At 46.0% G+C, this 25,879-nt stretch overlaps 1 protein-coding gene across 3 annotated transcripts in view; it reads left to right on the top strand.

The window, feature by feature from the left end:
- The window catches only part of LOC132885105 (immunoglobulin-like and fibronectin type III domain-containing protein 1), a 62,843-nt gene that overhangs the window by 8,711 nt on the left and 28,253 nt on the right, over positions 1 to 25,879 (top strand). For 2 of the 3 annotated variants that reach the window (XR_009654548.1, XM_060919423.1), the window contains exon 3: positions 23,846 to 23,968. Coding sequence is in view for 2 of the 3 variants with exons in the window: in XM_060919423.1 (XP_060775406.1) it covers positions 23,846 to 23,968 (123 nt within the window). In the remaining variant the exon portion in view is untranslated. Of the gene's footprint in view, positions 1 to 19,426; positions 19,499 to 23,845; positions 23,969 to 25,879 lie in introns of those variants that run through there. The other variant, XM_060919424.1, reaches the window with a different exon arrangement.

Genomic DNA, 25,879 nt, shown 5'->3' with positions numbered 1-25,879 from the left:
CTCTGCAGAGACATGTCACATCCCACAGCTCGCCAGAAGAAGACGTAAGATTCCCTGTGGAGAAGTGCTTCTATGTAGACAATTGTCTCCAGAGCTTCAGAACCAGTCAGGAAGCCCGCCATTTGCTCAACAAGTTAAGAGACCTACTAGCATCTGGAGGATTTGACCTTCGACAGTGGGCCAGCAACCAGCCAGATGTTGTTAGCCACCTCCCACCTGATGCTAGATCTGTCAAACTGGAGCTATGGCTCTCACAGGACAAAGCAGAAGTAAGAGAATCCACTTTAGGCTTGAGCTGGTTCTGTGACACTGACACCTTAGGCTTTAAGCACAGACCTGTGTCATACAAGGCTCCTACAATAAGGAACATCTACCATGTGTTGGCCACTCAGTACGACCCTCTTGGAGTCCTCCTACCCTTCACCACCTGTGCGAAGATCATTGTCCAACAACTTTGGGATAAGCACTGGGATTGGGATGACCCCCTACTCCCTGAACATCTCCTTCAAGCCTGGGTAGAGTGGGAATCAGAGGTGAAACATCTGCCTCAAATGGTCTTACCAAGATGCTACTTACTATCCTCACTGAACGATCCTCAGGTGACCCACAACATTCATATTTTCTGTGATGCCTCAGAAAAGGCTTATGGATCCATGGCTTACCTTCAGTCCACAGATGCTGATGGCAATGTACATCTAGCCTTCCTCCTAGCAAGGTCCCGAGTAGCTCCAAGAAAACAGCACTCAATGCCACGGTTGGAGCTATGTGCAGCACTCACAGGTGCTCAGCTGGCTGCACTCCTCCTAAAAGAGCTTACCCTACCCATCCTAGAAGTCACCTACTGGACAGACTCTACCACTGTCCTCCATTGGTTGCACTCTGAGTCCTGTTATTTCAAGGTGTTCGTAGGTACTCGAGTGGCAGAGATACAGGAGTTGACCAGCCTGAAATCCTGGAGATACGTAGACTCTGTCAGAAACCTAACGATGACCTAACCAGATGACCTAACCAGAGGCAAGCACTTGGAGCAGCTCATAGAACCTAACCGTTGGATCCATGGACCTCAGTTTCTCCTGCTACCTCAAAATGAATGGCCTTCGAATCCCTCCGAGCCTGACGGGGATGATCACACAGAGCTAAGGATGACAGCCTTCTGTGGACTAGCCACAGCTTTGCCACCTGTGACAGATAGGTGCAGGCATGCCAGCTGGCAGGACCTGCTGCAAGCAGTGGCTGAGGAGATTCACGGGGCGGCGGGTCTCACTCATCACCCTCCTGCCACTGTCTTCAGGGAGGCAGAGTTTCTGGTGCTGAGGAGAGTCCAGACAGACTGCTTCCCTGAGGAATATCGGCTCCTAGAGGAAGGGAAATCAGTTCCCTCAAATAGCCGTTTACTCTGCCTCTCCCCTGAGTTCGACCATGCCACCCAGCTCATCAGAGTTGGAGGCCGATTGAGACGTGTGGAAGGACTTGATTCAGACAGTATCCACCCTGTAGTCCTGGATCCTAGCCATACGAATACTTGTCTCCTTATAAAGGCCTATGATGTCCAGTTATGTCATCTGGGACCAGAACGAGTGTTCGCCGAGCTCCGTCGGAAGTTCTGGATACTCAGAGGAAGGGAAGCAGTGCGCAGGCACCAACGTCTCTGTCTAGAATGCCGAAAATGGAGGTCTAAACCAGCCAGTCAGAAGATGATGGACCTTCTACCCCCTCAACTCAGGCTGTACAAACCAGCATTCCATTCAACTAGTATGGACTGCTTCGGCCCCTTCATGATCAAGGTGGGGCACTGAAATGAGAAGAGGTGGGGCCTGCTATTTAAATGCCTGACAACTAGGGCTGTCCATTTAGAAATCCTGACCTCCATTGACAGTGATGCTTTCCTCATGGCCCTTAGACGGTTCATTGCCTGTCGTGGTCAGCCTGCCGAACTCTACTCTGACCAAGGCACAAATTTCCGTGGAGGGGAGACTGAACTCAAAGAGGCCTACAGTAGCCTGAGCCCCGAATTGCAGCAACTCCTGGCCAAATGGCAGATCAGCTTCCATTACAATCCACCTGCAGCTCTCCATTTTGGTGGAGCATGGGAGCGTGAGATCAGATCGGTCAAGGCTGCCCTTTATGCCACATTGGGCTCAGAGACTGTGACAGAGGAAGTCCTCAGGACTGTCCTTATCAAGATCGAAGCTATAATGAACTCAAAGCCCCTTGGCTATGTTTCAGCAGACCTGGCAGATCCAGACCCCGTGACACCCAATTGTCTCCTCATGGGGCGGCCAGATGGCTCCTTACCTCAAGTAATTTATCCAGAGTCTGAGCTGCTGAGCAAACGGAGATGGAGACATTCCCAAGTGTTGGCAGAGAGATTCTGGTCAGCCTTCATCAAACATTACCTGTTAGGACTACAGACCAGAGGGAAGTGGCAGAATTCTTCTCCAGATGTCGAAGTCGGCATGGTAGTGCTGGTGATTGACCCCCCAGTTCCAAGGTCTTCATGACAGATCAGCAAAGTGGTCAAGGTCTTCCCAGGCATCGACAGACGAGTAAGGACAGCCGAGGTGAAAATCAAGGACCGAGTCTACACCAGGCCCATCGCCCGCCTGATTGTGTTGCCAGAGATTGCCGACGCAGAGGACAATCCTGATGACCCTGATTGACCCCACAACAGCCTTTCCATGGGACAAATTTAGATATAAATTTGGGGGCGGCTGTGTTGGAAAGACTGTCAGTCAAGTTACGCCTGTTCACATGCCCCAGTGCTGATATCGATTATTCATGTTCCCGGGCACCTCTCCTGCCGTTTTCAGTGTAGTTTCGAGTGCCGCGTGATGAAGCAGTTCCCTGTTTAAGATCCTTGTGTGTGCATAATTGACCAGAAAAACCACACACACACACACATACACATACTATTGCAACAGACATGTTAAGATAATATCCACCTAGATAAATATAAATACAGAATAGAGGAAGATTTATTTGGAAATTGAACACCTTGTACCCCATGCTGTGCTGTATTGTGCATTTGAAGACAAGTAAATCTTGGTTTGCATATCCAGTTGTCCTGTGTTCTGACCAACACACCAAGGAGACACCCATATCTCATTCCTAATACAGTCCATCTTTCAGTACCTGAGCCACACCCACTCAACAGTGTGTGTGTGTGTGTGTGTGTGTGTGTGTGTGTGTGTGTGTGTGTTATCTTGCCGTCTGAGGCTGCAGTGTGTCAATACAATTCCACAAAACAATGTATTTTACAGTTATTTATGATGTTACAACAGGGCTAACGTCTGCCTATGAAGACAGCCAAAAGCACATAGCCTACTTACCATGTGTTTCCTCAAATTCGACGTTGAGTTTTTATAAGCTGAAACGTCCACTGGTTTGGGGAGACACATGTGACACCGCATAACATTATTATTTTTTGTTGTTTGGAGAGTGAACATGGTTTGTATGTGTGGCCAGGGGTGTGCCTCTTTGGCTTGATGAGAAACGCTGGCTGCTGTCTCTGCCATTTTTCTTCTGCTTCCGGGCTCTTTTCCACCTGGACTGCTCTTGCCGCGGGAATTTTATGTGCGGGCGGGCGCGCACGGCGGCTTGGCTCTGTTTGATTGACGAAACGGAGTTAAACCATAGCTCCTCCCACTATGGCTCTGGCTGCTACATTTGATCAGTGAGATGCTGTCGTGACAGAGCCTCTGCTGGAAGTCTTGACAAAACATAAACAAACAGACCACGCATCACATGGATCAATAAAAATAAAGTAGCGAGTAATGAGCAGACTATAGCCCAATGTAACGGAGTAAAAGTATTGCTTCTTCTTCACAAATATACTCAAGTAAAAGTAAAAAGTATGCTGCATTAAAACTACTCTTACAAGTACAATTCATCCAAAAAGTTACTCAAGTAAATGTAATGGAGTAAATGTAGCGCGTTACTACCCACCTCTGACTACAGCACAGCTTGCCAGCTCTGGTCCTGAAGTATCTCCTCCCCTGCACATTTGAGTGTTTTCCCTGCTCTAGCACAAGCACTTCAACTCACGAAAAGGTTGTTAATTAGCTGATTAGTTGAATCAAGTGTGTTTAGAGCACAATAAATGTGCATAACAGGTGACAGGGGCTACTCCAGAACTGGTTTGGTGAACCTGTGACCTACCGTAAGAAGCAATCTATAATTTTCAGCACTCAGTGTAAGAGTGAAGGACAGAAATAAGAATTGGGGCAAACTGGGATCCTTGACTGTGGACCAGCACAACTACAGTGGTGCTTGAAAGTTTGTGAACCCTTTAGAATTTTCTATATTTCTGCATAAATATGACCTAAAACATCATCAGATTTTCACACAAGTCCTAAAAGTAAATAAAGAGAACCCAGTTAAACAAATGAGACAAAAATATTATACTTAGTCATTTATTTAGTGAGGAAAATTATCCAATATTATCTGTGAGTGGCAAAAGTATGTGAACCTCTAGGATTAGCAGTTAATTTGAAGATGAAATTAGAGTCAGGTGTTTTAAATCAATGGGATGACAATCAGGTGTGAGTGGACACCCTGTTTTATTTAAAGAACAGAGATCTATCAAAGTCTGATCTTCACAACACATGTTTGTGGAAGTGTATCATGGCACGAACAAAGGAGATTTCTGAGGACCTCAGAAAAAGCGTTGCTGATGCTCATCAGGCTGGAAAAGGTTACAAAACCATCTCTAAAAAGTTTGGACTCCACCAATCCACAGTCAGACAGATTGTGTACAAATGGAGGAAATTCAAGACCATTTTTACCCTCCCTAGGAGTGGTCGACCAACAAAGATCACTCCAAGAGCAAGGCGTGTAACAGTCGGCAAGGTCACAAAGGACCCCAGGGTAACTTCTAAGCAACTGAAGGCCTCTCTCACATTGGCTAATGTTTATGAGTCCACCATCAGGAGAACACTGAACAACAATGGTGTGCATGGCAGGGTTGCAAGGAGAAAGCCACTGTTCTCCAAAAAGAGCATTGCTGCTCGTCTGCAGTTTGCTAAAGATCATGTGGACAAGCCAGAAGGCTATTGGAAAAATGTTTTGTGGATGGATGAGACCAAAATAGAACTTTTTGGTTTAAATGAGAAGCATTATGTTTGGAGAAAGGAAAACACTGCATTCCAGCATAAGCACCTTATCCCATCTGTGAAACATGGTGGCGGTAGTATCATGGTTTGGGCCTGTTTTGCTGCATCTGGGCCAGGACGGCTTGCCTTCATTGATGGAACAATGAATTCTGAATTATACCAGTAAATTCTAAAGGAAAATGTCAGGACATCTGTCACTGAACTGAATCTCAAGAGAAGGTGGGTCATGCACCAAGACAACCACCCTAAGCACACAAGTCATTCTACCAAAGAATGGTTAAAGAAAAACAAAGTTAATGTTTTGGAATGGCCAAGTCAAAGTACTGACCTTAATCCAATTAAAATGTTGTGGAAGCACCTGAAGCAAGCAGTTCATGTAAGGAAACCCACCAACATCCCAGAGTTGAAGCTGTTCTATATGGAGGAACGGGCTAAAATTCCTCCAAGCCAGTGTGCAGGACTGAGCAACAGTTACCAGAAATGTTTAGTTGCAGTTATTGCTGTACGAGGGGGGTCACACCAGATACTGAAAGCAAAGGTTCACATACTTTTGCCACTCATAGATATGTAATGTTGTATCATTTTCCTCAATAAATAAATGACCAAGTATAACATTTTTGTCTCATTTGTTTAACTGGGTTCTCTTTATCTACTTTTAGGACTTGTGTGAAAATCTGATGATGTTTTAGGTCATATTTATGCAGAAATATAGAAAATTCTAATGGGTTCACAAACTTTCAAGCATCACTGTATTATTTGAACATCTATTATTTCTATTTCCAATGGAAATTAATGAAATAAACATGTTTTCTTCAGAAATACAGTAATACTCATGAACAATTCCACCACTGTGAACACTAAAAAAGTGAATATGTGGTCAGTCAGATTTAACAGAAATTATATAACAGTCATGGTCAACTAATTTGATTGGTTAAGCAGCATTCCAAGAGTGCCAAGAGTGCCTTATATTTAAATAAGAAGCTGATGCTCAACCACACCCCTGCTGCCACGTACACCCACTGCCCAACTCAGGCCAGGGAGCCATCTGGCCTGCACCTGTCCCCCCCTTGGCAGGAGAGTTAATCTGCCAACATCATCTGTGGCCTGTGGACCACCTCAAAATTAAAGGGCTGAAGGTCTATATCACAATGAGTGATCCGCACATTGGCATTCTTCATGCGGTGGAGCCACTGAAGTGGGCTATGAGTCGGAACAGAGTGTGAAAGGGCACCCCAGCAGGTAGTACCAGAGAATGAGACTGCCCCTTTGATGGCAAGACACACCCTTTTGGTCATGGTGTACTTCATCTCTCACATTGAGTGCTTGTGGCTGATGTACAGTATGGGGCACTCTTCACCTTCCACCACTTGGGACAAAATGGCCCCTAGCCCTCTGACTGATGCATCAGTTTGCAAGACATAAGGGAGAGAAAATTCAGGAAAATGCAACAGTGGACCCTCACAAAAAAAAAAAACACTTTAACCGGACAAAAGCCCATTTGTATGGCTCCATTCACTGGACCGGATCTGATGCCCCCTTTTGAGTGAGGTCAGTCAGCGGGCTGGTGACATCTGAAAAAATTAGGTACAAACCTCCTGTAATAGCCAGCCAGCCTGAGGAACCCCCTTACCCCTGTTTTGGTCTTGGGTCTTGGGCAGACTACAATCACTGCAGTCTTATCAATTTGGGGACGCACCTGCACATGCACATGACTCAAGTGGAAGCCCAGATACTGTACTTCCACCTGCCCAATTGCACACTTCCTTGGGTTTGCTGTGAGTCCCCCTCAGCACAAACAAGATGGCGGCGCGTACACACGCAGTGGCTCCTCTCTGTCCTGACAGAACGGTGTTTTCGTGTTTTTTGTGTTTTAAAACAGTGTGTATCTGTTCGTCTTTGTCGCGTCCATCAGTCTTAAGGCACACATACTCCCGTGAGTTTCTGCTCGACATCCGCAGAACTATATTCACGCATATAAATCCAGCGGACGCAGAAGTGCTATGCAACTATGGTTTGCTCCAGAGGCCTGCTCAATCACCAACCCCCTCTCCTGCATCCAGCCCACAGTGGAAGCACCACAGGCAGAACATGCAGAAGCAGAAGAGGGGCAAGTGTGGAGGTATCCAGGCTAGGCTAGTGGCTAGCCCTCACTGGCTGGTTATCCCTACCATCATTCTGGCCAACGTACGCTCACTGGACAACAAGCTGGATTATGTCCGCCTGCTCCGCTCATCTAAGTCTGTGAGTGAGTGTCGTGTCCTCATGTTTGTGGAAACATGGCTTAAAGACAGCGTCCCGGACTGTGCCATTCAGCTAGCCCGGCTAACATGCTACCGGTCAAACAGAGCGCTAGTTGAGGGGAGGAAGACTCGTGGTGGAGGACTCTGTGTTTACATCAGTGATGCCTGGTGCCACGATGCTGTTGTGGTCTGCAAACACTGCTCACCACTGGTGGAGTTTATAATTATTAAGTACCGGCCATTCTACCTGCCAAGGGAATTTACAGCCATATTGCTGGTAGCAATATACATCCCTCCTGGCTCCAATAACAACAGGAGTGAAGCACTGAATGAACTCTATCAGCACATCAGTGAGCAGCAGACAGCCCACCCAGATGCTTTTCTCATCCTGGCTGGGGATTTCAATCATGCAAACCCCAAGAGCATGTTTCCAAAACTCTATGGACATATCAACTTTCCCACATGTGGAAACAATACTCTGGACAATGTTTACACCATGCATAAAGACGCCTACAAAGTCCTACCCCTCCCCCACCTTGGGGCCTCAGATCACTCCACTGTTATGCTAATGCAAGCATACAGGCCGCTGGTTAAAGTCACCAAACCAGCTACAAAGCAGATACACGTGTGGCCAGAGGGGTCCTTAGAGGCACTCCAGGACTGTTTTTCCACCACTGACTGGAGCATGTTCAGACAGGCGGCCACCTACAACAACATCACAGATCTCCAGGAATACATGGAGACCGTCACTGCCTACATGAGGAAGTGCATGGACAATGTTACAGTCACCAGAACCATCTCCATTCAGGCCAATCAGAAGCCATGGCTGACAGGGGAAGTCCACAGGCTCCTGTGGGCTCGGAACGCCGCCTTCAGAGCTGGGGACGAGGTGGGCCTGAGGACAGCTAGGGCCAACCTGTCACGAGGCACCAGGGTGGCCAAGAGACAGTATTCCAGGTACATTGCTGACTATTTCAACAACAGCAGAGACTCCAGGAACCTGTGGTGGGGGATTCAGACCATCACAGACTACAAGCCCTCACCGCAGACGTGTGACAACTCCACGTCTCTGCTGAATCAGTTGAACGACTTCTTTGCTCGCTTTGAGGCAGAAAACAGCACCACAGCACAGAAGATCCCACCACCCCCCAGCGACCAGGTGTTGACGCTGTCCCCAGACAGCGTGAGGAGAGCTCTCAGGACGACAAATGCACGAAAAGCCCCGGGTCCTGATAACATTCCTGGTCGTGTCCTGAGAGACTGTGCCGAGGAGCTCACAGATGTCTTTACAGACATCTTCAACATCTCGCTGAGTCAGGCTGTTGTCCCCACGTGCCTCAAAGCCACCACCATCATCCCGGTCCCGAAGAAGCTGTCTCCCTCCTGCTTCAATGACTACCGCCCTGTCGCACTCACTCCCATCCTCATGAAGTGCTTCAAGTGGCTAGTCATGCGACATATCAAGTCTGCCCTCTCCCCCACCCTGAACCCTTTCCAGTTTGCATATCAGTCCAACCGTTTGACTGATGATGCCATCTCCACTGCCCTCCACTCAGCTCTCACCCACCTGGAGACAAAACACTTGCATGTCAGAATGCTGTTCATAGACTTTAGCTCAGCATTCAACACAATCATTCCTCAGCAGCTCATTCATAAACTGGACCAGCTGGGACTCAATACCTCCCTGTGCAACTGGCTGCTGGACTTCCTGACGGGAAGACCACAGGCTGTACGGGTCGGCAGCAACTCCTCCAGCACCATCACATTGAACAGGGGGGCCCCCCAAGGATGTGTGCTGAGCCCCCTCCTCTTCACTCTGCTGACCCATGACTGCACACCAACATCCAACTCTAATCTCTTTATTAAGTTTGCGGATGACACGACTGTGGTGGGTCTCATCAACAATGGCGATAAGACGATCTATAGGAGTGAGGTGAGCCGCTTGGCCTTGTGGTGCAAGGACAATCTCCGCCTGAACGTGGAGAAGACGAAGGAGATTGTTGTGGACTTCAGGAGAGCGCACACCCAGCATGCCCCACTATCTATCGATGGTGCTGCAGTGGAGAGGGTGAGCAGCACCAAGTTTCTGGGTGTGCACATCTCTGAAGACCTGTCCTGGAGCAACAACACCACATCACTGGCCAAAAAAGCCCAGCAGCGTCTGTACTTCCTCCACAAACTGAGGAGAGCAAGAGTCCCGGCCCCCATCATGCACACATTCTACAGAGGCACCATCGAGAACATCCTGACCAGCTGCATCACCGTGTGGTACAGCACCTGCACCATGTCCTGCTGCAAGACTCTGCAGAGCATCGTGAGAGCAGCTGAGAGGATCATTGGGGTCTCTCTCCCTTCTCTAATGGATATTTATAACTCCCGCCTCACCCGCAAAGCCGTCAGGATTGCAGGTGATCCCGCCCACCCATCTCACAGCCTCTTCAGTCTGCTGCCGTCAGGGAGGAGACTGCGGAGTCTCTGGGCCAAAACCAGCAGGCTCAAGGACAGTTTCTTTCACCAGGTGGTCAGGAGGCTCAACTCCCTCCCTGTTCTGCCCCCCCCCCTCTGCCCCCTGCCACAGATTCTGCTCGCACACCCACCTGCCCCCCCTTCAGTATCTGACATGTCACCCTCACAGTCCCCCCCCCAACACACACATACACACATACTCTCAACGTTCATTAACACACTGAACTCAGGGACTGCACATTTCACTTTACCTCGCTCATTTGCACTATTCTGCACTACCTCACCTTAACAGCTATTAGTTTATTGTTTATACTGCTTATTTCATGTTTACCTGCTATACCTCAAGTGCCCTTGACTGTTTATTTGCACCAATTTATGTGTTTATATATATATATATATATATATATATAGAGAGAGAGAGAGAGAGGCACGGTGGTGTAGTGGTTAGCGCTGTCGCCTCACAGCAAGAAGGTCCTGGGTTCGAGCCCCGGGGCCAGCGAGGGCCTTTCTGTGCGGAGTTTGCATGTTCTCCCCGTGTCCACGTGGGTTTCCTCCGGGTGCTCCGGTTTCCCCCACAGTCCAAAGACATGCAGGTTAGGTTAACTGGTGGCTCTAAATTGACCGTAGGTGTGAATGTGAGTGTGAATGGTTGTCTGTGTCTATGTGTCAGCCCTGTGATGACCTGGCGACTTGTCCAGGGTGTACCCCGCCTTTCGCCCGTAGTCAGCTGGGATAGGCTCCAGCTTGCCTGCGACCCTGTAGAAGGATAAAGCGGCTACAGATAATGAGATATATATAGAGAGAGTGAGAGAGAGAGTGTGTTTAGTCTATGTCTAGTTCTTATCTAGAGTATTTATACTGTTTGTGTATATATATATATATATATATATATACACACACACACACACACACCGTATATATACACTATATTGCCAAAAGTATTTGCTCACCCATCCAAATTATCGGAATCAGGTGTTCCAATCACTTCCATGGCCACAGGTGTATAAAATCAAGCACCTAGGCATGCAGACTGTTTTTACAGTTTGGAGCTGGCCCCTTCCTCTTCCAACATGACTGTGCACCAGTGCACAAAGCAAGGTCCATAAAGACATGGATGACAGAGTCTGGTGTGGATGAACTTGACTGGCCTGCACAGAGTCCTGACCTCAACCTGATAGAACACCTTTGGGATGAATTAGAGCGGAGACTGAGAGCCAAGCCTTCTCATCCAACATCAGTGTATGACCTCACAAATGCGCTTCTGGAAGAATGGTCAAAAATTCCCATAAACACACTCCTAAACCTTGTGGACAGCCTTCCCAGAAGAGTTGAAGCTGTTCTAGCTGCAAAGGGTGGACCGATGTCATATTGAACCCTGTGGATTAGGAATGGGATGTCACTTAAGCTCATATGTGAGTCAAGGCAGGTGAGCGAATACTTTTGGCAATATAGTGTATATATATATATATGTATGTATTGTGATATCCTGAGAGGCTGCGTCGTCGAGGGGCACTACGTCACACGCAGATGGCTCCAACTTCTGGCAGCTATAACTCCATCTGGTGGTGGAGTTGGGAACTTCACCCTCAGCACCCAACCCGGCAACACACCTATGGCCAATGAGGGCCTAACGAGGAAGAGGGCTTTGTGAGAGCTCAAAAACTCCCAGTGTGAATGTGGAGGAGAGAGGTTCATGGACTCTCGTTGCTGAGTGGAACCTGCTGGGCGGAGTATTTGTTGAAAAGCTTATCTGGAATTCTTACCTGAAGGATTTTGCACTGAAATACTTCCCTGTGTTATGGACACCTGCTACTGGGCTGCCACCGGGCTAAAGACTACAGGGATTGTGGACTGGACTCAAAGTAAGGCAGAAGATTTTGTTTGTTCTGAGAACGGGATATTGGACTGAAGGAAACCTGCCTATAATGTTGTTCTAAAGCCAGAGACATTGTTTGAGTTTTACTTTTGGGAATCCCTCTTCGTTTGAACATTGGACTTTGAGTTACTTTTTCTGTTTAATTTCCTGGCATAACATTTAAAAACCTTGATTTATTTTAACCTTTGTGTCCTTGCACTGATTGAAGGGTCCTGCCGAGAGCTGTCTAGCCTCTCGTGATATCACAGTATGTATGTATGTATGTATGTATGAGTGTTTAGTCTATGTCTAGTTCTTATCTAGAGTGTTTTATACTGTTTATTTCAATTATTCTATTTTTATTTATTGCATTGCCTGTTTGCACCATGGGTCAGAGAGGACTGAAATTTCATCTGTGCTGTATGTTGAGCATGTATAGCATATTTGACAATAAACTTGACTTGACATGACTTGAGGACAGCCCTCAGATGTTGTAAATGCTGTTGCCAGTCATTATTGTAAAAAATGATGTTATCTAAATAGGCAGTGGCATATGCACTGTGTGGGCAGGGGCCTCTGTCCATGAGATGCTAAAACATTGATGGGGCCCCAAATAACTCAAACAGAAGGGTCATGCACTGGTGTAACCCAAATGGAGTGGAAAAGACTGTATTTTTCACAGAATAATGGCATCAAGGGGATTTGCCAGTTATCCCTTCAAATCCAGTGTCAAAAGCTAGTCATGCCTAACTGATCAAACAGTCCATCAATGTGAGGCATCAGATATGCATCAAATTTAAACATTGTATTGAGTTTTCTAAAGTGTACACAGAACTGGACCAACCCATCTGTTTTGGGGACCAAATACCAGCTGGCTTCTCCAGTCACTGTGCGACTGTGAACGTGGTACTCCTATGAGATTAGTGCGAATGGGCAGAGGTGAAAACACATCGCAGAATTCCTCCTGCAACCTGATAAACTGTGCTCTCTAGAATAGTGAGAGGTGGTCTCCACAGGGGACTGGGTGAATTGGGCTGTACTTCTTGGCTTTCCCTCTGGTCCCAACTTGTCTTTCCCTGGAACCACCATTACCAGAGCCACAGGAAACTTGTCTCTACACAGTTTCAGGAGATTGAGGTGGCAAATTTGAAGTGTGTCACCTCTATCCATTCGCCTAATCTCACAGTCGACTTCTCCAACTCACCATGTGATTTCAAAGGGTCCTTGCCACTTTACAAATAATTTAGAGCTCGACTTGAGTAGTATAACGAGCACTTTATCTCTGAGTGCAAATTTATATAGCTGTTCCCTCCTATTATACAGCCAGGATTGCCTTTATTGTGCCTGTTGCAAATTCTCCTGGGTTATGTGACTCAGTGTGTAGAGTTTTGCTCTCAGGTCAAGAATGTCCTGAATTTCATTTTTTCTATTAGAAGGTCCCTCCTCCCAATTTTCCCTGATGACATCTAGAATGCTGTAACATGCAAGGGCATGTATTGCTATTATATGTCATTGATAAGATATCTTTCAGTTTTCCCCAAGTGAAAATGATTCATTGGATGGGATTTAGTGATCACCACCTTGTCCAATGCTGGTGGCTGAGAGGAGGAGATTCAGCTTCTTTGGAGCCACCCTGAAAGAGGTAGAAGAGAACACTTAGGGTGCCTACAGGTGGGTTCATGCTGAGAGTGGGCACGAGAGAGAGGAATACCAATGCTGAGTTTTGTAAAAGGATGCTGAGTTTTGTAAATGAATGCTAAGTTCTGGGAATAGATGCAGAGCTTCAGAAATGGACAGTGTTTCTGAGAATTTATTTTGTTGCTGTTGTTATTGTTGTTTGATTTTGTTACCATGCAGTGTGGGCTATCTGTTGGCTACTGGGACTCAGGAAGATAAGCACAAGCATGATCATACATTGTACACCATGTAGTGAAGCAGTTGTCTGTACACCCTTGGCAAATGGTGAGTGCCACTCCATGTACTTCGGTTAGTGAGGGAAGACGAGTAGTTAGCCATTTTTGTTTCACATTTGTTTTCAGGTCAGTGTGTGTAAACAGAGAATAGGGAAGACTGTTCTATTCTATTTTTTCTTTCCTTTAGCGTCGCCAGAGTCCAGCCCCTGTTTGGTGCCTAAGCCCCACCATGTACATCAGGTAGATTTTTGCACTACTAGATCGTCATTCGTATGGACCGACCAGGAGTCACAGTGGGAGGTCGGGGTGAGAGCACCAGTTGACAGTGGGGCCATCAAGAGTCTTTAGCCCCAGGATTCCGTTGGGTGCACCAAAGACAGGACAGAGTTTGAGTAGGTGGCTCACAGTTTGGGGGGCACCACAGGAGCAGTTCTCAAAAGCTGCAGTGCCAGTGGTGTGAAGGACAGCCTGAGTTTTCCCACAATCCATGGGAAGATGGTTCAGCCTGACCCAGGCAGCACATGGGAGGGAGTGCCCAGCAGGTTTAATGGAGGGCTCAGGAGTGTAATTGTGCAAGGTGGAATTAGCACCCTCCTATTCCTTGTGCCACTGATCCATGACCCAATTGGGGGGGGTGCTGTTCTCAAGCTCTGCAGCACATGCAGCAAAGTGCTTGCAGTTAAGGTGCGGTTGAGTATTAACTTTGCTGATGTTTGGCACCAGGCTAACCGGGATATGGGATTTCTCCATGAGCTTGAGAACCAGGTGGTTCCTTTGGATGCTGGCAGGTGGGATGCCTGCAACAAAAGACAACATAGCAGAGGGAGTGGGAGCCATGCATCCAGAGATAACTCTCAAGGCATCATTGATCATGGTATCGATGACTGACTGGGGTGCGGTAACTATGTGCCCAGACTGGAGCAGCATACTCTGCAGTGAAGAACACCAATGCAAGTGTTGATGTGTGAAGGGTGGTGAAGTTGGCACCCCAGCGGGTGCCAGCAAGCTTCTTGATCAGGTTTACCCTCTTGGAAGATTTTTCTGTGACTGTTTTCAGGTGGGGATCAAAGGTAAGGCTACAATCAAGAGTAACACTAAGGTACACGGGCTGTGAATCAAATCTCAGGGTTTTGCCTTTATGTTGGATGATCAGGTCTTTCTTGGCCAGTCAGTTTGCAAGGTGGGATATGGAGCAGACAGTCTTTGTTTTCCTGAGTTTTAAATGCCATCTGTGGAAGTACTTGCATAAGGTGGCCAGATCTGATTCGAGGGTGTGCTGGATGGCCTCAAAGGTCTTCCCTGAGAAGGCGAGAGCACTATTATCTGCATAGATGTACTGCTCTGAGTGAGTTGGTGGGAAGTCTGCAGTGTAGATATTGAACAAGACTGCACTACTAGATAAGACACAAGTAAATGTTTGTACCACCAATCCTTTTGTTGTTGAGTCTTAGTTTTTTTTTTTTGGGGGGGGGTCTAACTCAAAGTCTAGCATCCCCTTGTCATGCTGGTAAACAACCTCCTGTTACTGACCCTGAGTCACCACTGGGCCTATTTGAGGGTCATAAGATGCCATGAGGTTTGTGACCACACAATAATTTGAATGAGGAAAACCCTGTGGAGGCTTGAGGGACCTCTTGCAGTGCAAATAAAAGGGAGTCGAGCCAATTGTCCCAATTTCTAGTATGCCTGTGAATTAACTTATGAATCATCTTTTTAAGCATTTGATCAAAGCAGTTGACAAGCCCATCCTTTTGTGAATGGTAAACACTGGTACAAATTGATTTAATTTCCAATAATTTGTACAGATCATGAAGTGTCCATGACAAACACTGTGCCTTGATCAGTCAGAATTTCTTTTGGGATCCTGACTCGGGAGATAATGCAGAAAAGTTCAATACTGCATGCAGAAATGTTGCATAGTAGCCCTGCTTCTGGATATTGCACTGCATAATTCACTAAGACTAACACAAAATGATATCCTCATGCAGATTGATTGAATGGCTCAATGAGATCCATTCCAATTCTTTCAAAGGGGATCTTGATTAAAGGTAAAGAGCGCAATTGCACTTTTGGGGTGGCCAGCAGATTCACCAGCTGACATTTGTGACATGCTGCGCACCATCTGCATTCATCGCCATAAATGCCTGGCGAATAGAAATGGGCCATGAGCTGTTTCAGTGTTTTATTCTGACCTAAATGCCCTGCTATGTGATTATGATGTGCCACATAGAATAAGAGTTGCCTATGGTTCTTCAGGACCAGTAATTGGGTTGTTTCCTCTCCTGTTTGAGTGTCCTGTGTCACTTGATAGGTTATATCTTTAATAACAGAAAAATGTGGGTAGGAGAGTGCAACTTTAGGCTGGAAATTTTGACCATTGATGCCTCTCACTTGCTCAAAAGTATGCCTCAGAGTTTCATCTTGTGATTGCTTCAATGGAAAATCCTGAAGGGAAATCACTGTGGAGGGGTGGAGCCCTCCCCACTCACTATGCCCCCATGTTGCAGAGCTAACACAGACAGCCTTGGGACCACCTCCACACACAATACTGCACCAGAATCCACCCAAGACATGCTAAAGCAGAACCCATCCACAAACAATTGCTTTACTAATGTTTTAAAGCTAGGACAATTTGTCCACAGTATTAGTGGATGAGTGAGGCAAGGACTAACCACCACCTCCACACTATGCTTTTCACTCCTGAACTGGATAGTGATGGGGACCAGCAGATATTTGCGAACATCCCTGTGTACACGTCTCACCTTTTGTCAATTATGCATTTCCCAATGCCCTGCACTGAATCAGGCTTTAATGGACTGTGGTATGATTCCAACCCAAATCCACCAAGGCCTGATGTCTACCCCCTTGAATACTCACTGCCACGTGGTATGCTCCTGCTCATTCGGGGGAAGCCCAAGGCACATCCAGAATACGGATCGGAATCCTCGCCTCCTTGAGGACACTGGTCATGGAATTGCCCAGTGTTCCTGCCGCGCCTGCTGACCTGCCCAGGCTTTGTCTTGGTCTTGGCAAGTACAGATTGTTCTACATGTGGAGAGTGAGAGGGAGTTAGCAGCAGCATTGGTACAGAGGTACAAAGAGGTGAAGGAAATCAGGGAGGGACAGCAGTTCAGGGAATGGGCTTCAGGGGAATTGGTCCTTGTTTTTGCCAGGGTAGGGAAGGGGTGAGGCGAGAGAGGAAGAGACAGAGGGAGAAGATGCAGGAGTGTCTACTCACAGAAATTCCACCAGATGGTTCCCCGCTAGCCAGACTGCTTCCTCCAGCGACAGTGCATGGTGGCACTGAACCCAGGCCAACATTACTCTTGGCAGTCGAATGATGAACTGCTCCAGTGCCACTTGGTTGAGGATGTCCTCAGTACTGCAGTCTCCAGTCAGCAGCCACTGTCAGCAGGTGTCTTGGAGCTGTTGGGCAAAGGTGAATGGGCAGCCAATCTCAGTATAGGCCAGTGTGCAGAAGCACTAGCAATGTTGTTCTGGTATGCAGCTGACCCAATACAGAATAGATCGAGGTCAAGGCTTTTTTTTAAATTTGTCATTTCAACCATATACAGTTGGTACAGTACACAATTAAAATGAAACAATGTTTCTCCAGGATCATGGTGCTACATTAAACATCACAGGACTACAAATCTACAATACAACATAAAGTGCAAGAATGCAATGAATGCAAACATTGCAGACAATAAACTACATAAACAACAAAAAGTGCAGACACAAACAACATAAAGTGCCAAGTTGAGTGTGAATATCAAGGTCATATATGAAAAGGAAATAAATAAATGTAAACCTTGAGTGTGTGAAAGACATTGTAAACATAGCCTGCTAAAGGTCCAGATATTCCAGCAGGTTGGTGGCTGGGAGCTATTGAGCTACAAGCTGGGCTTCCCCTGACAGGAGTGGCAATAGATGGACCACCTGCTGAGAGGTTGGCCATGAGCATGCTTCAGCGACATGCTCAAACAGCTCCACAAATGCTTATGGATTGTTTTGCAGCCCCGTCTTGAGTAGTGGCATGTGAGGGTTGGCCACAGTATCTGCAGGAGTGAGTGCTGGAGTACCCACTAGCTGGACCAGGCATCACCTGCTGGTCCTCTGCCTGGAGCTGGTGCTTCTGATCTGTGCACAGCATGATGAGGGCCTGATTGTGGGTTTGCTGGTTGTTGATGAGGATCTGGAGGATCTCTTCAGCTGGTGTGGATTCCATGATGGCACTTTCTCCTCAGTCCTGGGTTTGGGCACCAGTGTAGCACTCTCATGGGATATGGAATGAGGAACTGGAAAACAGGCTTGACAATTCATGGTGCATTTTTACTGTTTGTTACTTTTACTTTTCAGTGATTTTTAATTTTCACACATATGCTCAGACACAAACATGGCACTAGGTAGCTCAGCCCTCTCTCTCTCTGATTACTGGCTTTGCTCTCCAAGAAGATAGAAATACACGCAAGAGTAAATTGCCAGTAATCAAACACAAGTGAAACTTGTGTTATCTGCCAGTTCTACTTGACTCCTCGCCGCCCACAGCTGACACTTGACCACGGCCCCACTGCCACAATGTTGTTTCACATTTATTCTGTCCTATATTTTCTACCATACTGTTTTTTGAGCTTTGTTAATTGCCAAGGAGTTGCTTTATTTTGCAATCATGTTTTTATACTTCATATAATTTCAGTACAAGTCATTGTTCAGCTGAAGTGTAAAAGAGGCTGTCATTTGCTGATATATCGCTATAGCGTCACTCTATTGATAGGGTTGTTTACATATATTGTGGGCACGCATGAGCCTTTTTAACCAATTCTGGCTTGAATTAGTAGAAATACTGTAAGTTACATCTGAACCTTGTTGATGGAACTCAATGAGGCTGGATTGACCTGTTCCTCTTTGTCATTCGAGGCTATTTTCAATAAGCCCTGTTCTTATTAGCTCACTTTGTGGAATACATCCCAGGCAATTGTTTATGAACTATTAACAATATCAAAACACTGGTCAAATACCAAAATGGTAATACAAATAATGGTCAAAACACAATTGGGCATGAAATAGGCTACAAAAAAGAAATGATGATCCAAAGAGTAGTCTTGTACACAGATAAAGGATCTAAACCAGTGTGTTTAAAGGAGATATGCAGAACCATGGCTTCACTTTTTGTTTATAAATGCCTTGAGACCTCAAGAATGGCACAGGAATAGTTTTAAGCATTAACAATAAATCTAATATAGTAATTTTTACGATTAAAATGATTCATATAGGTAGCAGTCTGAGTGAATGACCTTGACATTTGTGATGTCACAGCAGGAAGGCTATCAGTCTCATCACTCTTTTCGCTATACTAAAACACAGAGCTAACTGCAACATCAATTCTCCATTTTGAGCTAATTTATCACCATGCCACATAGATGTGTTGCTAGAGGGTGTAGCAACACAACAGAAGGTGGATTTATGTTGCATTCATGGCCCAATAATGTTCAAACTGAAAAGATTTGGATGTGTTTTGCGAGAAATTCATGGGCACGTTTAACTGATGACTCATACGAAACCTCTGATCTGTTGAGGAGCGTTGGCTATAAGCCTGTATTGAAAGAGGCTGCAGTACCAACAATTAAAGGAAAAGAAAACTACAAGGAAAGGAAAGTAAACTCAGTTGCACCAGTTCTCCCGGAGTGTGAGCTGAGCAGTAATGGCGGAGTACTCAGTATGGAGAAAATGGAGAATGAGTGGACCAGGCGTCAGATTTCCCCGCTGGACATGCCACCCCCCCGGACATGCTTGCCTCAGCAGCAATATCTCGCCCTTACGTGGAAGAAGCGAATGAACGAAGAACTGAAAGTCAGATTGTTTCAAAACAAATCAGCCACCAGCTCAGCCTTCAAGAAGTGAGAACACAGATGGGTAAGATGTGACTCTCATTTGGTTACATAACAAAAACAACAACACTCGTTGTTTACCTGCATTTAGATTAATACATGTAACTTGTATTGCGTATTTAAGTTACGGGTATAAAATTATTTAATTTGCTTCAGAATGTGGATTGTCTCAGTTGATCTGATTATTTAATTAACCTTTTACATTTTATCAGTGAAAATGCATGCATGTTGCATAAATTATAATGCCTATCCTGTTTTAATGAGAGTCATATAAGGCTGTCAGTTCAATTCCATCCAATTCTCTAGACGGCTTTGTTCTCTGGCTTTATTTCATAAGGTGGGGGCCTCCGTGGCCGATGTGTTACTATCGAATTCACTTTCTGATGGTTCGAACTGATGCAGTTCTACATGTATAGCAGTAGCATGTACACACACACTCCAATTTCAGGACTATCACAGTCAGATGTATTACTATCTGAGGAATCCGAAGAATCTCCAATAAACCCGAGCAAAGAGGCCATTGCAACCACTCTCGCCTGCTTAGTCTGGCTTTAGTCTATAGCTGTCAAAGGCCTCGGCCTTAAAACCAGTTACCGCTGTGACATCACACACTCAGGGCTGGCTGGCTCACTCAGCAGGGCAACTCAAATGCCATCTTTGCGGTCGATTTTAACTCTCAATTTTTTTTTTATTCCCATTTGTGCAGCATACAAGAGTCAAGGATGGAGATACTATCCAGTCAGAAATGTGTTTAAAAATAAAGGTTCTGTATATCTCCTTTAAATACTGTGAAATGGGCAACTACTGTTTATTGTCTTTTTTTTTCTTCATCACTCCCAATTTCATGGCATATCATATTTTCTGTATTTTGAGCCAATTCAGAGTCAAATAGCTTTCTCACTGTAGTTGAACCAAGGTAGAGTATATTTGGAACAGTTCCAAGACACCTCACAGAGTTCTCAAACTGGTTGTTTTAAAATCAATACTGAAATAGCCAGGAAGCCAGTGGACTAATAGCCAATGCTAATGCATTAGTCCAGAAGACAGGACTGTAACAGTTCCTGACGTGGGTGGAGCACAGAAACACGGCAGGCGAGAGTTGATGTTCACATACGCACTTTTTATTTGGTTATTTTGGCTTTTCAGCTTCTTTCAGATTCATTCATTCATTCAGTCACACACATGCATTGGAGTCAGGGAGCTCCTCTTCTCTGCTCTCCCCCTCCTTTTATGCTCAATCCCTGTGACAAACAAACACATCCACACACATTAATGACACAAGGTTTAATGACTTAGCCACTTACCTTCCCGAGCATTCACAAACTGCTGCTTGGCCACGCCCCTGTTGCCACAAGGACCTTCTTATTGTATTTACTTTCTTTCTCTATTTTACTTTCATCTGACCAATAAGCGGAGTAAATGTTCTCATGTAGTTTGTAGTGACACATTTTGGTTAGCTTGGATTTTTGTCCGTATAAAAAGAAACTGAACCAAGGGGAAAATGCTTCAACTTTATAAATTCATCAACTGAGCTGGGGTAAACAGTATATACTGTATGTGTGAAAATGGCCTAAGTTTCACAGCATCCCTGCTCAGAGTGATCTCAGAAGGTAATGGTTAGCAAATGTACAGTATGTTGTAACCATTTCCATATGAACCATATGAAGGGTTTGAATACTGAAGCAGGCAATGGCACTGCGCTTTCTTCCTGTCTTGTACAACCTTCTGTGATTTTGATTCAGCTAGTTGTTCTGGTGTGTAATATCTGCTACGTAGCAGATATTACACACCAGAACAACTAGCTGAATCAAAATCACAGAAGGCTGTACAAGACAGGAAGAAAGTGCAGTGCCATTGCCTGCTTCAGTATTCAAACCCTACACTCCAGTGTGTGAGAAGGAAGACACTGGATAATGAACATCTAACACGAAACATTGTACCATTTTAAATATATTTTCCATGCCAATAACAGGCGGCACGGTGGTGTAGTGGTTAGCACTGTCGCCTCACAGCAAGAAGGTCCGGGTTCGAGCCCCGTGGCCGGCGAGGGCCTTTCTGTGCAGAGTTTGCATGTTCTCCCCGTGTCCGCGTGGGTTTCCTCCGGGTGCTCCGGTTTCCCCCACAGTCCAAAGACATGCAGGTTAGGTTAACTGGTGACTCTAAATTGACCGTAGGTGTGAATGTGAGTGTGAATGGTTGTCTGTGTCTATGTGTCAGCCCTGTGATGACCTGGCGACTTGTCCAGGGTGTACCCCGCCTTTCGCCCATAGTCAGCTGGGATAGGCTCCAGCTTGCCTGCGACCCTGTAGAACAGGATAAAGCGGCTGGAGATAACGAGAACGAACGAGATGCCAATAACATGGCTAACATGCATTGCAATATTTAGCTTTGTAGCATATGGGTTATTGTGATTAAAGAAAAAACAGACAAAATACAGACATGATTAATTGTCAAAGAAAATCACACAATTTTTGTGTCAAGACACTAATATCATGGGCAATATTCAGTTTCAACTGAAGACATCCCATTTGCACAAGCTGCTTTTCAGTGAAATGTGCAGGCTAATATTAGTTTGAGTGGTCATTTCTGTTAATAGGTATTATCTTACCTTCACTTTTTTGTATCTCTTGCATAAACAGACTGTAAAACAGTTATGAAACATCAAGCTGTTTTCTTGGCACAAGGGGGACCTAAACAATAGTAGGCATGTGATTTTAGTGTTATGGCTGATTGGTGTGTGTGTGTGTATATATATATATATATATATATATATATATATATATATATATATATATATATACGTATAAATAAAATAAGCTGCAAAGTTTGTTTGTTTGTCTTGAGCTAACATCACCATTTCTTGACGGATTTTCACCAGATTTGGCAAGTGGGTCCAGGGGTGACCCGGAATTTTGCAGATATAAGCAAAATTCATGTATGGGCCCCAGGGAGGTCCCTGGGGGGCACAACATCCACCCCCCCAATGCCTTTCACGTTACATTTATCAACACAAACTCTTGACAGATCTTCACTAAACTTGGCATGTAGGTACAGGAGATGGCCACAATTTGGCAGAACTCAGAAATTCCATATTTGGGCGCCAGGGGGTCCCCAGTGGGCCTCTGGGTGGTGGATGTTTAGATTTTTATTTGTCTTGGGTTAACATAATTTCTCAATGGATCTTCAAAAAATTTGGTATGGAAATCTGGGGCAACCCAGAATTTTGCAAAAACCCTAGCAACACCGGGTAACCTGCTAGTGTTTTTTATGGAATAACTGTTAAATATATCACTCAGGTCTGCACTATATTTGAGATGAAAAATGCTAGTTTTTCAACACAAGAAGATAAACTTCATATCTTCAAGCCAATGTGTGATTGTTCATTTTATTATATAAGCACAGTCACAAACAAAAAGTACCCAAATTTATCAAAACAATTCATCAATTTCCTCACGAATTACATATACAGATTTATGTCACGGATTTGGTTCTCCATGTCCCGGATGTAGCACTGTAACAGTCTCTGTAAGGGGGTGGAACACTGACGCACTGGACAGGAGGGATAATTTCAGGCACTTAATTTTATTTAAGCTTTTCATCGTCAAACTTTGCTCTCACGCACACACACAAACAGCGGGTTGGGAAGCTCCCTCTTCTCTGCTTTCTTCCTCCATATAAACCTCAGCTCTTACTGCAAGACATCTCATCTCATCTCATTATCTCTAGCCGCTTTATCCTTCTACAGGGTCGCAGGCAAGCTGGAGCCTATCCCAGCTGACTACGGGCGAAAGGCGGGGTACACCCTGGACAAGTCCCCAGGTCATCACAGGGCTGACACATAGACACAGACAACCATTCACACTCACATTCACACCTACGGTCAATTTAGAGTCACCAGTTAACCTAACCTGCATGTCTTTGGACTGTGGGGGAAACCGGAGCACCTGGAGGAAACCCACGCGGACACGGGGAGAACATGCAAACTCCACACAGAAAGGCCCTCGCCGGCCACGGGGCTCGAACCCAGACCTTCTTGCTGTGAGGCGACAGTGCTAACCACTACACCACTGTGCCGCCCACTGCAAGACATATACATACAATTAAGACAAAGGAGAGATCAATTTGCAACTTACCTTTCCTGGCCTCGCCCTCCATTCACAAACTGATGCTTGACCACACCCACGCTATCACAAGCACATATGAAAAATACAAGTTGCATATTTCCCAGTAAAACACCCATGTTCATATACATCTCAAGATCCCTTGTGCATATATCATATTGCTAATACAAATTCTTTCTGAATGGTTATTTCTTTTCTAAATAATTTCAAAAATGCATCTTTTTTTACTACCTCCTTTGTGATGCTGACAGTGGTCATCAAGAAAAGATCCAGAGTTCCTGGTGTTGTCATCACACAATATGTCAAAGAAATACCACCTGGGAAAAGTACCCCTGATTTCATCAGAAAACCCATGGGTGTAAACATTCCGGAAGGTATTCAAACAATTTTTTTCTGTTGATATGATTGATATGATGAGTACATGTTTATATTTACTCTATTTATTTAGAGGATAGATTTTTCAGATTTATGGTTGTATGGTTACAATGATTTTAAACTGAACAAAAACTGTGTTTTTATGGTCCATATTTTGATACTCATCGCTTATGCAGTCATGTTGCTATATAGTAGGAAGAGGATAACAGCATTGAAAGTCATCAATATGACCATGGGTCTAAATAGCATAAAACCCAATCACTGGGTAAAAATTTTGTTCATTAAAATGTGCTGTAACGATTCTGTGTTGGTGGGTGGAGCACAGAGGATGGCAGGACAGAGATAAGGTTTGACAGACTGTTTTATTTTACACTTTTCAGCGTTAAACATGCACTCTCCCAGTCTAACACACACACACCAGTCTTCGGGTTGGGGAAGCTCCTTTCGCTCTCGCTCTCCCTCCTGATATAGGGCGCGGTCACTGGGAAGACACACAAACACAGGTTAATTGCTCTCAGGTGTAGTGATTCTGCCACTTACCTTCCCTGACTCCGCCCTCCTGTCACAGACCGGCGCTTGACTACGCCCCCGCTGCCACATACCCCCACCGCCCGACTCAGGCCGGGCGGCCGTCCGGCCTGCAGCCGACTCCCCCCCCCCGATGGGAGAGGAAGTCCGCCACGACCATCTGCGCCCCCGGCCTGTGGACCACCTTGAAATTAAAGGGTTGGAGCGCCAGATACCAACGGGTGATCCGCGCATTGGCATCTTTCATGCAGTGGAGCCACTGGAGGGGCGCGTGGTCCGAACAGAGGGTGAAAGGGCGCCCCAGCAGGTAGTACCGGAGGGCGAGAACCGCCCACTTGATGGCCAAACACTCTTTCTCTATGGTGCTGTTGCGCCCCTCACGCACCGACAGCTTCCTGCTGATATACAGGACAGGGCGGTCCTCCCCCTCCACCTCCTGGGACAAAATCGCCCCCAGCCCTCTGTCCGACGCATCCGTCTGCAACATAAAGGGGAGAGAAAAGTCAGGGGAGTGTAGAAGTGGCCCCCCACACAGTGCAGCCTTTACCCCAGAAAAAGCCCGCTGGCATTGCTCCGTCCACTGGACCGGATCTGGTGCCCCCTTTTTAGTGAGATCAGTCAGCGGGCTGGTGACGTCTGAATAATTAGGTATAAACCTATGATAATAGCCAGCCAGCCCCAGGAACTGTCTCACCCCCTTTTTGGTCTTGGGCCTTGGGCAGGCCGCAATTGCTGCCGTCTTATTAATTTGGGGACGCACCTGCCCATTGCCCAAGTGGAAGCCCAGATACCGTACTTCCACCCACTCAATCACACACTTCTTTGGGTTGGCTGTGAGCCCCGCTCGCCTCAGCGACCTAAGGACGGCCCTCAGATGTTCGAGGTGCCGCTGCCAGTCATTACTATAGATGATGATGTCATCTAAATATGCTGCCGCATAAGTGGCGTGAGGGCGGAGGACTCTGTCCATCAGCCGCTGAAACGTAGCGGGCGCCCCAAACAGCCCAAACGGAAGGGTGACGAATTGGTGTAAACCAAACGGTGTGGAAAAGGCAGTTTTTTCTCGGGATAGTGTAGTCAAGGGGATCTGCCAATATCCCTTCGTCAAATCCAGCGTCGAATAAAAGCGAGCAGTGCCGAGTCGATCGAGCAACTCATCAATACGAGGCATTGGGTACGCATCAAATTTAGACACCGCGTTGACTTTTCTATAGTCCACACAGAACTGGACTGACCCGTCAGCCTTGGGGACCAAGACCACCGGGCTGCTCCAGTCACTGTGGGACTCCTCGACGATGCCCATTTTGAGCATGGTCTGAAGTTCTTCCCGAACCACCTTTTTTTTGTGTTCGGGTAGCCTGTAAGGGCGGCTACGCACTACC

Source organism: Neoarius graeffei, chromosome 4 (assembly GCF_027579695.1).
Source record: "Neoarius graeffei isolate fNeoGra1 chromosome 4, fNeoGra1.pri, whole genome shotgun sequence".
Classification (NCBI taxonomy): Eukaryota; Metazoa; Chordata; class Actinopteri; order Siluriformes; family Ariidae; genus Neoarius; species Neoarius graeffei.
Note: the sequence above shows the minus strand (reverse complement) of the source record. Positions and strands in the feature narration are given on the sequence as shown.